The sequence below is a fragment of the Micropterus dolomieu genome, linkage group LG13 (genome assembly GCF_021292245.1).
Source record: "Micropterus dolomieu isolate WLL.071019.BEF.003 ecotype Adirondacks linkage group LG13, ASM2129224v1, whole genome shotgun sequence".
Classification (NCBI taxonomy): Eukaryota; Metazoa; Chordata; class Actinopteri; order Centrarchiformes; family Centrarchidae; genus Micropterus; species Micropterus dolomieu.
In genome coordinates this window covers 23,291,030-23,307,397 of record NC_060162.1, presented here as the reverse complement: position 1 = coordinate 23,307,397, position 16,368 = coordinate 23,291,030, and the positions used below count along the sequence as shown (strand labels likewise).

The 16,368-nt window shown below is 42.0% G+C and overlaps 1 protein-coding gene across 1 annotated transcript; it reads right to left on the bottom strand.

Moving 5' to 3' along the window:
- Positions 1-5,740: 5,740 nt before the first annotated feature.
- On the bottom strand, positions 5,741-15,928 carry gtf3c4 (general transcription factor IIIC, polypeptide 4). Its single transcript, XM_046067525.1, has 5 exons — positions 15,555-15,928; positions 11,397-13,118; positions 9,165-9,295; positions 8,631-8,719; positions 5,741-6,004 (listed from the first exon to the last, which is right to left on the bottom strand). The coding sequence occupies exons 1-5, from the start codon at positions 15,867-15,869 to the stop codon at positions 5,940-5,942; spliced, it is 2,322 nt and encodes a 773-aa protein (XP_045923481.1). The 5' UTR covers positions 15,870-15,928; the 3' UTR covers positions 5,741-5,939.
- Between the last annotated feature and the right edge of the window lie 440 nt (positions 15,929-16,368).

Below are 16,368 nucleotides of genomic sequence, written 5' to 3'. Positions count from 1 at the left end.
AAAGTCTGAAAAAATAAAAATAATTTGGTGTAACAGAGATATGTTTTTTTGTTAATAAATGATCTATCATTTTGTGACCCCTCAGTTTGTTCTTGCGGGCCCCTGTAGAGGTCCCCCAGGTTGGGAACCACTGAGGTAGACAAATGGTTCATGTAAGAGTCACAAGTTGATGGTCACATAACACCTACTGAAGACATTAATGTGAAAAAGTAGCCAGAGCCAGATTAAGCCATTAGGGGGCCCTGGAGAAATGAAACGTGGGGCCACTTCTTGACCCCTCTGTGCATTGTATATGTATTAGTTAGTAATGAATTATTTGTTTGTGGAAACATGATTAAGCTTACATCTGTTTCGTAACTTGCACCATTTATTGACATAACAGAGGCTTTAAAACTACTTGGGTACCTCTACAAGGCCACAAGATGGTTGTCTTGAGGCTCCTGTCATTTCAGATTTTATTGAGCTTTACAATATTGTGGATACAATGTTAAAGCCAGCCTAAAAATTTAATCTTAATTGCTTCCCTATGATATTAAATATTCATGACTAAAAAAAGTAACAATCAAAGTTAAAGTTCTGACAAAACGTTTTTGTTATTATCTTTTAAAAGTTCAACACTCAGAAACTCAGCTAACCTGCTCCATCTGGACTGCGTGGCTGTGTTTGATCAGATTTGAGTGACAGCAAATTTAACGAAATATTGATTCAAATGTTGCTACACTGTGATTGGTGTACGGAAATACATTAAATCACCTGAGCTTCGCCCACTTATGAAGTAGTTGCTTAGGAAAATGTGTTTTTAGGGCCTTTAACTAACAAATGTGCAATTAATGAAATCCCTTTGAGCCCCTTAAGGGTCTGGGGGCCTGGGTTGTAGTGTCACTCATGAGAATCCTCCAAACTGGAGATGACATGTGCTGCTTTTGGATCTGTTACATGCTCCTCTACAGGCTGAGAAAATTCACAAAAACTATCAAGATGTGCATTATGTCATTGAGCTAAAACAAGGTTGTTTGTTTTTTGTGGAGGTGTTTGTGGAAGATTTTTACCCCTTAAGTATTATTTTATGAGCTTATTTCAGGTCAACTGTACAATCTAAATCTGCAAAGTAACTAGTAACTAACTGAGGTGGAGTGAAAAATAGTACTGAAACAACAAATTGATTAAAAGTAGAGTTGATTAACACCAAAATGAATCAACATTTTTGACAATCCATTAATCATTTAAGTCATTTGCCAAGCAAAAACACCAAACATCTCTGGTTCCAGCTCCCTGTCGGTTTGTAAAACAGAAGCAATTTGAAGACCAAACTTTAGGAGTTTAGGAAATTGTGATGGACATAGAAACTGAAATAATTGATAGATAATGAAAATCATCATTGCTCCCAGCATTAGTAAAAGAGTTAATTTACTTCTGAAATGTAGTGAGTAAAATTTGAATCTACCTGTACCGCAACATAGTAAAGCCCAGTACTTCAGTAGATGTACTCAGTCACTTCCCACCTCTGAAAGTGAGAGTTGTCGTGCAGAAAAGGTTAAACCGACTGTACACACAATGCAGCCCCTCCACTTAATTACAGCAGAACCAGAGGAGACAGGGAGCATGTTGAGAATGAGCTTAATTAATGTAGCAGTAAAAAGTGGCCCTCCCTCTCCGTGTCCATTCTGCTGTTCAGTATTAGTTCCACATCAGCGCTCTCAAAGCCAGGAACAAATAGTGACTCTAATGATGGACATACAACCTCCCCCCTCTATCCTCCTCACACAACCCCTCAGCTGGTCTCGGGTCACTGCCCCAACCTTTCCCCCCCTTCCCCCACCCGCTCCTCAGGGACGGCAGAGCGGGGGAGGCAACCAGTTAGGCAACCATGTTCACCCCATCAGCTCAGAGAGAGCAGAAGACAACCTTGCATACTGACTTCATTAGCACTGACAAGTTTTGGGGAGATGGTTGGGGGGGCTGCTCAGTTTAGAAGACTTCAGAAACAGAAGAGAGAAGCCTCACGGGGGAGTGGAGGGAGACAGCAGCTGCAGAAATGTTGTGACGCAATCCCGGATCGTCGCTGTGCCCAACGTGTTTACTGTGGTGTACTTCTGAGTCCTTATTTCAGAGCTGAGGGGCATTCTGCTTCCTGTCTGGATGCTACACATTTGCAATTACTATAAAAAGATTTCTGACGTTATTATCCGAAACATAAAATATACACACAAAAATACTGATTGTGATATAGATTTTAGGGTGTGTTGCCCAGCCCAGCAACTTCACTGTTACTTATATCCAAACATACAAGTTTACTTTTTATGTTATAACACATTGTTAATCCTCAGTTTGGAGCCCACTCCAAAAGATCTTGAATAACTCTTTAGAGGTAAAATGAAGGTTTTCTGGCAGCAAACAAATTATTTGGTGTCATTGTGAGACAAAGTGATGTGCAACATGAGGATAATCTTGCCGGCAAGATGAGATAAATCCATTTCAAGAGTTTTCTTGACATGGACTTTAATACGAACCCTAACAGGACTGATCTATATCAAGGCAGACATGCTGCACACTGGTTGTAATCTAGAAAAGGCTTTAAAAGTCTGCTGTCTTAAGAAACAGGTGAAGTGATGTCGCCACATCTGTAAATGCCTATAACAAGATTATAGGATTCAGTAGTTGACTACAATGCTGTTACCTTCAGTGAAAAAAAGCCTAGAAAACCAATGTACTGTAGTTCAAAATAATGTGGGAGATACAAATAAAATTCTTCATCAGTGTATATCACAATATCGTGAAATAGTAATTTAAGATTTTTTTTTAAATTTTCTGAAAATCAATTGAGAAACTGTTGGATGGATAAAATAACTGGACAGGAATGTCTGTTTGTGTCTAATCCTGCAAATGATATACCTCACAAATCATAGTCCTCAACACAGTGATGCAAAAATCTGAGAAATATTCACTATTGATTTGAATGATTGATTTGCCCACAGTGGCCGTGATGCCAACAGTGTGGCATCTCTGATGTTTGACAAATTTATATTGTCTCATGTTGTCATTAACTACTCTTGAACTTTTCCCAGAAACGTTACAAAATGTAGAAAGCATCAACAGGAGAGTCGTAAAAGCAGCAAGTGTATATAAACAATGTTGTGATCCCACCAGTTGATGCAGCCACATGTCTGAGGCAGCGAAGCAGTAAATTGGTGTATTCCGAAGCAACAAAACGAAGGGATGCTCTTGAGAGGGAATACAGTGGGACATATCGTGTTCAAAATCTAGTCTAAACAAAACAAAAGGAATATCAGATGAAATTAAGGCGTGAAAAGGTGGCGTGTATGTTTTATACCATCCAGCCACTGACATAAAGGACATAAATATTGTATGCAAAGAGAAAAATCCTCCGTTTGATGTCTTGAGAGCAAAGACAGTGGGAGAGAAAGGGAGGGGAAGCAGGAGGAGCTGCTCTTTGACAGATTATTATACTAAAGGGAGAGGAGGATCACCCAAACACAGCTAACCTCTGTAACAGTAATGGTCTCCACCTATCAGTGACAGGAACATTACAACCCGAGGAGCCACTTGCACTTGACAAACTATAACTTGGAGGACCAAATCCCCAGGCTGAAAAACAAACAAGGAACCATGAAGGCATCAGACACTGCAAACCTACCACAGGCAGAGCTGATGAAAAGCTCATTAAAAGGCTTTTAGTTACAGCAACTTTTCAGTTGACTTGCTCATGCTTGTTGGAGTGCCGTCTAAAACTTGGAAGTGAACTTCCTCATTTTCACAAAAGCAAGGTTATCTTAGAGCTCTGCTGTTCTTGGCACAATCAGGAAGATTCATGGTTTTGCTTTGAACTTGTATTTCTTTGTTTGAAATTCTGTGTTAAAGCATTCTTATATAAGATACTACGGCCACCCCTTTGGAGAGAATCACTCAACTTTGTGGACCTTTGAAAGCCAAAATGCTTCATATCTTACTCTACAAACACACAGCTGTCTCTTCGTCGAATAACAATGAAACTGCTGCCACAACTATTTGATGACACTTCAAGCCACGCGCCACACAAATTAAAAAATCTGTTTACGTATTTTTAACTTCACTCTCTCATCTTAATTTCATATGAAAAAAAAAATAACTCTAGGATAGTCAACTAACTAGATTTTTATAAGCTAAAAAACTGAGAATATATCACCTAACTCCTTCCTGCTGAAGACAACTGTGAGATGTGGTGGAAAGTTCTACAAAAAGCTATTAAATGGACCTTGGGTCTTCTTGTCCCACTGCTGTTTCCAAAGGCAAGACTGGACATTCACATTAATGGTTTTGTACACGTTTGTTACGTGTATTGCAGAAAACGCCATGTTGAAGTCCACGTTGTCTGCAATATTTTGCACATTTCAGATGAAATATTTGCTCTAAAATCAACAATGTCAGGCTCAACTATCAATTAGTAAAAAAAAATATTGTTGCAGCTATGTTTTTGCAGGATAATTTGATAAATGATTCACTTTCTAGTAAAATGGGAGGCACCCCTTAAATCCCAAAGTGGGCTGAATCTTTACTGAGTCTGGGGCAAATAAATGCCACCACTGGGTGAAGAAATGTGGGGTTTAAAAAAAAAAAAAAAGAGGAAGGAAAAAAAAGTTCCCCTTTCATGAGGTCCTGTGTGTTTGGGAGCTGAGCTGCCTCCTCTCTCCTCGCCCCGGGGCAGGCTATCATCTCCAGTGACACCAGAGGGAGGGCAGACCTCACCCCACCTCTGCTGGGCCAGGGGATGTATGGGATGAGAGAGGTGGCTAGATGGTGGATAGAGGGGGCTCTGCTGGCCCAGTCTCTCATGTCCAGCTTCCTCTTTGATCACCGGCCGCCGACCTCCATGTCTCCAAAACAAGGAGCCGGGGCCGAGAACATGCCACTGAGGCTGTATCCCCCTCCCTTCAGCCCTTGTTCCCTCCAAATATGAAAAAAGGGTTAATTGTATTTAACAATATGCTCTCTAACGCCTCCCCATCACCGCCACCCTCCCCTCCTTGATTAGAATTAGAATCACATCTGGCGCCATGTTCTGTCCCTCATTACTGCTGAATCTCATTACGAGCCGATCCCGTGGGAGGGACAGCGCCGGGTTTTTAAGCACACTTTTCGCTTTCTTCCTGCCTCTTGCTCATCTCATCTGCCTTGCCGCTCCTTCTCTTCTGCGTTTACATTAGCGGAAGTCCTCATCTGAGAGAATGACTGAGCACCACCACCCACCTCCCCCTCCTCCTCCTCCTCCCAGAGCCTGGAAATTGTTTTACACTGCCAATTAAAGTAGGTATGTTGAGTTTTTTCCAGAGAATGTATTATTCAGAGTGTATTATTTGTTGCGCTCAAAAAAGAGATGAGAAAAAAAAACCCTCACTAAAATAGGACTAGCAGAGTAAGTCCCACTTACTTTCAATACAAACTACACCAAAGGAAATATAGTCAACATAAGGAAAATGAGGGAGCTTATTTATGGTGCCCAAAAATCCTACTGAATAATAGAAACCTCCACATATAACCACATTTTAAACTTTGTTTTTGCACCCTTGAGCAAACACTGTGTCTGTTTATGAATTCATTTTAGAGGGGCGGGATAAAGAAATCTGTAAAGTTTGAGTCCAAAATGTTTTACCTCAGTAAAATATTAATCTAAAACTATGGCAAGGGGAAACTGTTTCTCTGCGCACTTTGTCGGCTACACTTGTGACGGAATAAGAGTTAGACATATAATCAAAGCCTTTTATTTGCACTTTTAACATAGTAATATAAAGTAATAAAACTGTGAACAAAACACATGAAATAAAAAATGTAAAAAATAAAATAAAAAACTGTAGCAGTGATATCTGACAAAATTGGACCCTGTGTCAGAGCGGGAAGCTCTGAAGGTCACAGGGAAGCCCTGAGGTTCCTCCAAACGGTCAGCTCTAGATCATGGGCGAGTCACAGAGCGTGCAGGGCGCCAGCAGGATCTTCTTTATCCACTCTGGATCTGTGGGGAAAACAGAAGAAAACCGAATGTAAATGTGATGGGCATTTTAAAACGTTGGTCTCATAATTGTCACTTGACAGCAGTCTTACTAGATCAGACCTAATAACATGTCTGAAGCACTTACAACGCGGCACAGTTCTGAACTGAATGTCGTCACTCTGGAGGCTGCAGCAGCACACCGTTAAATACACAAAGCTCAAATAAATACACCCAACAGCTTCAGAAGGCTTGGTCTTCTATCTCGTAACTCATTTCTTATGCAGGAAGAAAATCATCATTCATTTTAATGAAATCATTTTAATAAAACCACCAAACACTGAATTATCATAGTTGTTGAGGAGATTCATCTCATGTCAGATCACTCAGCACACAGAAAAGAAGAAAAAATTCAATGCAAGTCCCATGACAGCAACAATGTTGGTCATTAATTAAGGTTTCAAAATAAGTTTACTTAACGCACACCTATGTTTGAAAGCCCAAAAGCCAGTACTTTTACTGATAGATGACGCCAGCAATGTTATGCATTCTGAAATGTCTGGAAAGGGTTTAATACAGTGGAAGCCAACAATAATTGCCACACATGGTTTTAAAACCAAATACTGAAAAGGGCCAAAAATCTGTAAGATGTTTTGAGAGATGGGAGCTGTGACAAGGTCCGATTTTGACAGATGCCAAAACTGCACAGACCTGTCAGTCTTTAGCTGAGATAGGGTGGAATGACCAGGAGAGCCATGCCTCAGGCGCTCAGGCAACACCGATAAAGACCTGGGATGCATGTGGCAGCCAGATGAAGCCAATCCTCAAACAATGGGAAGAGTAGTGCTCTAACCACTGCAGGCACCATGTATTCTACATTTCAGTGAAAATAATTCATCTTCATCTACAAGTTCAAGAGTATGGGCCAAAATGACCATGGAAATGACTGACCAATCAAAATCAATCAGGTTGGATCCATAAAGTTAAATGTTGTCAGTCTGAGCCAACATGGGTCTTTTACATTCACACAAGAAATTAGGTTTCTCGGAAACCAGGGCTGCGTTCAACCCGGTCAAATCATAACAAAGCGTTTATTTAAAAACGGAAATTGTGGTGCCGTTTTAATATGGCAAGGTTTATATACACTTTGCTTCTGATTGGCTAAGACCTGTAACACATTCACCAAACATACCTCAGAGACTGTTGCGCTTCATTCAGTTTGTATTCAGTCTGTTTAAACCCAGTGTTTCTAAAGACTAGGTAATTAGATAATTGGGTTCCTCTAATCACCTATGGTTAGGACAATGGGGCTCTTGTTTACATGACAGTTAAGAAATCAGGTTACTGCAGAAAGTCAACTATAACCCCGTTACCTCAGTGCATGCTTGAGCTGCAAAGAAGCAAACTGAATGAGGTCATACATTATTTACCCCTGCACCAGTACTTGTAATTCCCAAGCTACAGTGAAAATGGTAAGCCTGCCATTTATTTGAAAAGTTTGTATAATGAGACAGATTCCTGAGAAATAAGATAATCTTTACTTGGCGCACCTTCCCAAATGGCATCCCTGAATTACGGCTAGGTACTTGTTGATTTTACATGTTCGCTCGTAAAAAGTTCAAGTTTGCAGTGTGAGTGCAGAGTGCAACAAAAGTAACAACTTTTTTGGGACAAGACTACATTTGTAAATCTTAGCATTTATCCTGCATTTTTCTGTGAATGAAGCACAACAGGAAAAAAGGCCAATCAACCAAAAAACTGAGATTACACTGAGCTTCTGATCAATGATTCACTCTTCACGCTTAGAAGGCAATCATCAATCAGACGCAAAAAATCCCCTTTAAAACACTTTTCCAAAGAAAAAATTAAATAAAAAATAACAATTTTCTACAGAGGGCAGTCAGCAGCAACGAGACAGGGCTGCTACATAATCCTTGCGGACAACTGCTCCCCATCAAAGTACCTCCGCTTAAGTGCTTGTTTTGCCACCGACAGGCTGAGATTGTTATTACGAGTGTCTGGTAACATTATGGTAAGAATCCCTACAGCGATATACATTTTTAAATACCATTTCTTTTAACTAGAAACAGTCACCATATCGCTCTCGTCAAAACCTCCAGACTCCCTTGACAAAAATAGTAATTTTTCCCTTTGTTGCCTACCGCTTCTTTAAATCAGTTGGTTTGTGTTATTGTGTGACTTTGGTGTTTAAAACTTTAAAAACACAAATAAAAAAAGCGATATAGTGAGATAGTATAAGTATAGACACTTGTAACAATCATGAGCATGTCAGTGGCGAAAACAAGAACTTTAGTGGACAGACTTTGAGGGGGCACAATTTCATGCAAGGATTACATAGCAGCCCTTACTTGCAACTGCCGACTGCAGCACGCTCGCTCAATACTGGACTGATTTTGAGAAATGTTGTCCCAATTAGTAACAGACACAAAAACGTGGGAAAGTAAGGCCCGGTTTGAAAAATACTGAAGTTACCCTTTAAGTTTTCGACTGACTCAAAATCCTGAATGTCAAGCAATGATCTGAGCTTCAGAGCGGGATGATGGCCGACGTTGAAGGTGACAGGAGGAGATGGCTGACGGAGAGTGAGACTGTGAAATGAAGGTGGAGAGAGATGCAAAGTGGCGCTTACCCTCAGGCTCTGGCAGCCTGGCGATGCTATCCAGCAGGAGGCAACGTCTGAACGTCAGCGTCTGGCAGGCCTGGTATGACAACACACACCTGGAGGAGACCGAGAGAAAGGCATTAGAGAGCTGGCTGGCAGGGACAGAGGCATGCACCCCCACACGCACACACAAAAGTAGAGCAGAAACAGCACTGAAGTACAACTGACGGCCACAGATTTCCCTCTTAGTGCCCACCAGAGGCACCACGTTCGAGCTAGCGAGAAGGCAGGAGGAATGTTTGGCAGAGGATATTTATGAGACGGTGAGAGTGGTTCGTGGGTAAATATCAGAAGGTGGGAGGCTTGATTACTGCTCTGTGAAGGTAAACAAACCGTCAAAGAAGGCATTTGGCATTGAGATTCAATTCATGTCCTATCAGGCTCAAATGTGGCATCTGAACCGCGGAGCACACTGAGGCTAAAGCTAATTTTAAAAAAAATGAAATAAAAAATATAATAGATCTTCACTGGATTACATTAGATCAAGAATAATGTGCGTACCTGAGCCACATGTGACCGTTTTCACAGGTTGCTTGTTTGTGGTCGGAGAAGGGCAGCACCGCCCGACACAGGCTGCAGCGCTCCGAGAACGTCTGCTTGTTCAACTTGTTCTTGATGTGGCCAATCAGGACCTGAGAAGGATGAGACACACACAAACACACATGGACACACACAGAGGGTGTGAGTGAAGGCAAATGCAACACTGTATAACGGTAGCCGAGGAGACTGCATGAATGTGAGTTCAGTGCTGATCTCATAAAAGGGTAACAGAATTTTTGTTTTGAGCTGATCTGAAACACCACTATAAGAGCTGATCAGCAGTAGCTAGTTTTTTACACAAATGTACTTCATCTTCAACTGATGTCTACAGACATTAATAAAATACTACAATGTTTTTAGTATGAAACCCAGAGTTTCAGCTATGTTCAGTTTGCAGTGGTGGCCCACTGCTGCAAAACTGTCACCGCTGCTTCAGAATTTTATGAAACGTCATGAAGTCTCAATTACACGACGAGGGCTTTTAGCTTGACGAGACAGTGAAGACACGTCGGCGGAACGCTCTAGAATTCTTCGGCGACACCAGAGCCCTGGCAACGCATCCAAGAAAGAGGCAGGGAGAGACGAGTAAGGAGAAAGACAGCAAGAGAGAGGTAGATTTAAAAAGCTAAGATGGATAGATTTTACAGTTTAAAAGAACATTCACCATTAACGGTAATCTCTCTTGATATTCATAACAACTCATTATAGCTATATCGTGAAATAATGGTCCAGATAACCTAACTTCAACATTAGCAATCTCACTGGGTCTTTATTTAGCCTAAAAGTCTAACTAAAGCTAATGTAATAACTGGGCAAAATCAGTTTACTATTGTGCGTTCTAGTTGTGCCGAAGCTTGAGTCGGAAATTTCAACTGGAACGCCCCCTTAAGTTGGATTTCCAACTCAAAAAGTCAGGAGAACCGCAGCACCGCGACTTCATGATCCAAGATGGCTGCTCCGTGTATCAACAGTTAGTGAAAGCTGTAGTTTATACGGTTTATTAGCTGTCAGTGGACATGTTGCTACTGTGTTTAGTGTGCTTAAATATTGTGTAATTCATTTTTATCACCCAGCGTTGGTAACAATGGCTAACCTTGCTAGCTGTTTACAATGGCTGGCCAAGCCGGTTTTCCGACTTTCCGACTGGAACGTGGTCAACTTGGTTGTGACGTCATTCCCAGCTCCGTCCTCCAAGGTAAACGGAATGCGCCACATGTTGACGCTAAACTCATGGCATGGTCACATGTAACTTCTTTTCAGCCAATGTTCATGAGCGAAACACTTTGGTAGTTGCTAGACTTTGCTACACGTGCTTCACACAGGAATTTTATTTTTTTACCCCTGGAGCACGGGGTGTTGGCCTGCCCCCACTAAACCTAGAGGAAACACAAGATCCATATCTGAAATCTCTTTAGTTTATTACTTTGTCATTTTGTTAAAAACAAACAAACAGGCAATTAAAGCGAGTCTATGTAACAGCAACCACTGTGGCAATTATTGGAAAAGAATAAATGCTGAAACATTCACTATACTGCAAAAGGTTTGTGGACACACATGGGCCCTTAGTTCCAGTTAAGAGATGCAAGATCATAGGCATAGGAACCTCCATCAGAACTTTTTCAACAATCCCACCGTTGTGCTCATCCTATCAAATCAAACTGCCTTTCTTTCCATAAAATAATGCCCATTGGTTTACACACCAATTTGACCCACACTGACCTGCTTCAACAGGAAATAATAAGGCAATTTCATCTGAACTTTAAGGGAAATCTTTATGCTCCAGCTTAATGCTACAACACACAATATTTGAGACAACGAGGAGGGAGGGGTCGCGGCAAAAACTACAGTGTATTCATTTGAGTAAGAATGAGTTTTACTGATTATGAATTGAACTTTTCATCTTTGAGAGAATTGAACGCGGTTTCTTCTTTGAGAAATTACAGTCTTGCTTTAAAGTACAATTATAAAGCAGGCCCTTGTCTTAAAGCAGTCCTTAATGCTGTCAAGGGTTTCTTAGCCAAACTGCTTTAAGTGTACACTGTGCAGCTGCATTATGTTGGATTGTATGAATATCACTTGATGATCATCAGCATATATGCGACATCAAGTCACTGATTAGGGCAAAAATACAGTACAAAATTCACAACATTCTTGGAAAGAAGCTGAAGGAAATAACTAGCAGGTGAGTTTTACCTCTGAAGCTCTGTCGTTGGCGTCTTTGGAGAGGTACTCCACCAGGCCACAGGTGGGTATGCTGGTGTTCTGAGCAATCCAGGTGTTGAGGTACACCACCCCCAGCACCTTCTTCATGTTCTCTCTCATCAGGTGGGTCTCTACAGCATTGATCCAAGCCTGCACCTCCTCCAGCTGCTCCTCCTTCTCCTGTTTCACCCCACCAGGCTCACCTTCCTCTTGTGCTACACCTTCGTCCGTTCCGTTCTCCTCTTCCTCGTCTCTTACAAACACCTTGCGCTCCTCGTGTGAAGGTTTCCATCGGTGATCTGTGGGAGGCGTCTGTAGCGACTGGTAAAGCATACGCACCAGAAAGAGCTTGAAACGCCACAAGTAGGGCGAGTCTACTTCCTGGATCTTTTGATCGAGCTCTTCCAGCAGCGACGCAGGGATGCACTTGTTTTTCAAAACTTGCCACCTCACGAGATCAAGCAGGTCGGCCATTTTATACAGGTTCTGCGTGGGGGACTTTAGCAGCAGTGTCGCCGCCATTTCTGGCGTTTTGAGGGTCACAAAGTGAACCTGGTAGGTCCTGTGAATTGGATGATGGCCGCCAACCATACCTTGCGTGCTGACAAGCGCAATATATGCTCCGTTGTGGCTCACGGCGATCCCGTGTATCCTCCTCCCTGTTAGGTTTTCAGGTCGCAACATGTCCTCTTGTTTGAAAATCAGAGTGTTCTCTGTAAATGTTGGTGTCAGCTTTTTTATCCATCCGTCTATGGAACACGTGTACACTGCAACGCCATGCTGACTAACCGCTAGCGAGACCACAGGGAGGGAGTGCAGTCCTGCCACGTGAGAGTTGTGTACATTTAGTCCGGCAGGCGAAATCATGAGCAAACACCAAAAGACGTAGCAGCCGCGCGAGGCCACGATGAGGCTGCAGCTGGATTTTTGGATCGGGTGAATCATCGGGACACATTTGAGGTTTTCGACGGCGATTTCGTCACACTCCTTCCAGAGGATGACGGGGTGACGGAGGGTGAAGTAGCCCTTCACTCCCGACAGGCTGACCGGCATGATCTTGACGGGTCCCACTTCACTGCCGACGATCAGCCCGCTCATCCGGCGATCTGCGCTTTCATACTCCCACCACGCCAAGTCACTGGGTCTAGTCACACCTGATTCGACGATGTCATAAAAGACGACATCTGCCCCGTTTACAAAGGGCAACACAAACTTCCACAAAACAAGGTCGCCGTTTTCCATTAAGACGGCGAGGAGGACCATCTCCACGTCTACACATGTGTTGTCCGGCTGCACCTGTTTGATCGTGTAAACGCTCGACCACTCCATTCTCAGAGGAGTCTGCATACGGAAACGCCGCTGCAGCTCGTCTAAGTCCAACAGGTTTGCCTGCGGAGGCTTGTTGTCTTTTTTGGCGTAGCCTCGCTCCTTTAGCCTCTCACTGTACTTTTTGGTGAGATCGACTAGCATATTCCACTCGAGACGCTTGTGGCTGTTATGTATGGTAAGTCTGTGGTCAAGTGTTAGGCAAGCGAGCAGACAGCGCCCGCTTGAGTCACAACCTAACGGAGACCAACTGCCATATTTGATTCCTTTGTGCGGTCCTATCGATGGGTTGATCGCTCTGTCGGCCAGAAAAACTTGCCTCACTGTGGGGTCTGGATGTGTAGAGAACTTCTCCATCGCTTGAGCTAGCTCTGCTGCCGGTCCCACCTTAAATAGTTAAAAACACAAATGAAAAGCAAATTTAAGGTTAAAAGTCAGGTTTAAGAGTCATTTCAGCATACATCCAATGAAACAATATTCCCACCTGAACTGTTACTATATTTGATAGTAGTAAAAGCCAATGCTAACACAAAAATCATTTAACACTGGAAAATCCCAAAACACTAAAGAACACTGAATTTAAGAGCTACATTAACTACTGAGAAATCAAAACAATATCTCTGAGTTCCACGACTAAAAGTCAACTTTGGATTATACTGACCGAAACCCACAGGCATCAGTTTGGTGCTTGACAAAACAAACTACTGGGCTATAAATTGACCTAAAGTACATCATGTACAGGAAAAGTGATACTACTCACAATGGTTAAAATCTAAAAGCAGAGTGCTTTAAAAAAACCCAAACACATTCAGTCAAAAGGATCACCTGACATGGCTGATGCAACAGTATCAAGTTGTGTTTTGAGTGCCAGTGTCTACTGCTCCCTGCTCACCAGCCCTCCGATTTACAAGCAGTTAATCACATCTATAAATGACAGCAGGAAACCACCGTTGTCTGTCTGCCACTGCGCCTAGTGGATTATACACTTCAGCTCCATCCAGTGTTTTATCTGCCAAGTGGATTTTTGGAGTGGAGATGAACCTATAAACAATCATGTTTACACACAAGAGCAGCTGCGCAGAGACAGATTCATCACAGCAAAATTGTTTTTCAGTTTCTCTTTTCATCAACATTTGTATTCCATCACTTTAATCATCTTTCTTTCAGTTCGGTAAATAATGAAAATACAGAGACATCCACCACTGCCAAACTAATAGCTCACAAGTGAATATTAGCTTGGCTGCGTTTCTAAGGCTTGTTTACACAAGTTGCTTAACAAGCAGACAAATGGTAGCACTACTGCAATGGACTCACAGATGTTCTTTAGACACATATCACATATTTAGACTTGGGCACTAACACTTGTATTACATATAACCAGTGTGTATTGCCACTTTTGATTGCCATTCTTTTATTCTGTTCACTTTTTAAGGTTTAAAAAAAAAATAAAAAAAAATACCTTCTGATAGATCCTTCTGATAAATCTTATGCCCCAGGACGGTTCACTCATTACTTACGATCATAAGCTTCACTTTTCCATAATAGCTGAAGATTAGGCAGCCATATGCCCCAAATATTAAGTCTCCCTCTCAAAAAATAAAAAATTGGATTTTGCTTTTTGTCACTAAACTTGTATGTTTGACCTTCATTGTGCAGAACAACGTATATGCAGAGTTTAACACCAAAAGACTGTAATGAATGTAAACATAAATTGGGGGTAACGTGCATTGACAAGCCTGATTTTGTGACATTACAGGATGATGTGGAAACTTGAAGCCTCCAGTGCACATACAGCGCAAAAATGTACTGAAATGTATCTTTTGTCATACAACTTTTCAAATTAGGAAAATATTACTGCATATTCATAGATTCTGGGTTTTTAAATGGAGGATAAAGGAGTGTGTGTAATTTTAACAATTTTGAACCAGTTGTAAATATTTATATAGCAAACCACAAATTCTCATTCAAAGAGTCTCAGCATATATGTCTTAAAACATATCTGGAGGGGATCTTAAAAGGTTTTCATTTCATCGGCGGATATGTTGTCTTAAAACCTGTTTAAGAGCCTACAGTAAGTAATTTGCCGTGTTTGATATAATGTCAAAATTACAGTTTACATCTAAACAAAACCTGTTCCCCTTGCAGCAATCATCAATTTTACATCCCAGTAATCATACTTTCAAGATCCCAGGTAGAGTTAAAATGAAAAACATAGAGGCTGAGTGATACTGACAACATTACAGAAGAAACAATCATAATGTGAATATGTTCAACAGGTGGAGGCATATTCATGTCAGCTGTAACAGTCTAATAAAATATTCTGTTTCTGTAGAGTTTGACATTCATCTGATAGGCTGCTTAAATTCTGATGTGATTCTGATGAACTGCCGAAACAATTGATTCCCATTACTGACATCTCACTGCCTGCAAGACAGCTCAGATTTTAAAAGGAGTGACTGTGGCCAGTTCCTGAATAGCAGGGGCTTACTTGCGTGTGAAATTTGTGGTCAACTCCCCTTATTTCTTCTCTGCAAGATGGAGAGCTACGCTGGGCTAACGTTAGTTAGTTATTACTGCTTCCAAATACAATTATTGCATGTACATAGTCTTTGTCAGGGGTTAATATGAACGCGGTCAACCACTTGACTGCACGGACGTTCAACACCCAACCAGCGCCAGGTTGAGCCATCACCTGTCGCTGTGTTTACCAGCTGATGTTCACAGCCGCACATGCTAAGCTAACGTTAAGCGCTACCCGGGTGCCTTTTGTTATTATTTGTGTCACCATGTGGACAGAACAGATGAACATTTTGGGTCATTTACCCGCAGCGTGTACGCTTCGGTCGGGACGGGAATAGAGGTCCTGTGCAGCGTCAGGTCCTGTTTGTTGCTGTGGACATCGCACACCAGCTCCATCAGCGACATGGAGCTGGTGGTGCACACAGCCAGGCGGTGATCCTGCGACCAGGCGAGCGGATGGAGCCCGCTGACCGGGGCCATGAGCGGGACGACGGGGTCCCGCTTAACCGGCACATCCTCCGGGCCGAAGAGTAGACCATCCTCAGATCCTGGCTCGGTCTTGACGACTACGTTTATGGGCAGTGAAGCAGCCGATTCTGAGTCACTGGCCGCCGCCATGTTTCGTGTGCGGCGGAAGTGACATCGACGAGCGCGGGAGGAAGGAGGGACTTCCTCCTGCGGAGTTAAATAGTGCACTGCACATGTCAGCAGCGTCAACTGTTTACATCTGTCAAGTCGGTCAAGCCTTTTAACGCTGTCTCTCTCACACACACACACACATATATAGATATATATATATTAGGGTGCCACTCAATGTAATGGAAAAAAATTTTAAACACTTTTTCCATGTGCCACCCCCTCGTTGTGTTCCTTTTAGGATGCATACTACCAGTGAAAGGTTTCATTCAGATATAATAATACTATAATATGTACTATAATCAAGATAAAATGTCATTTAATTCAAAATTTCTCTAACAAAGTAAATTAATCCTTGAGTAAGTATTGTTGTCATTTAACTGTTCTTTTTCATATTCTAATTTGTGGTATTATTTGGTTTAAATACTATGTAATCAGAATAATATTTTTGGGTTAGCACTATAGCAGACGTAGTCAATAG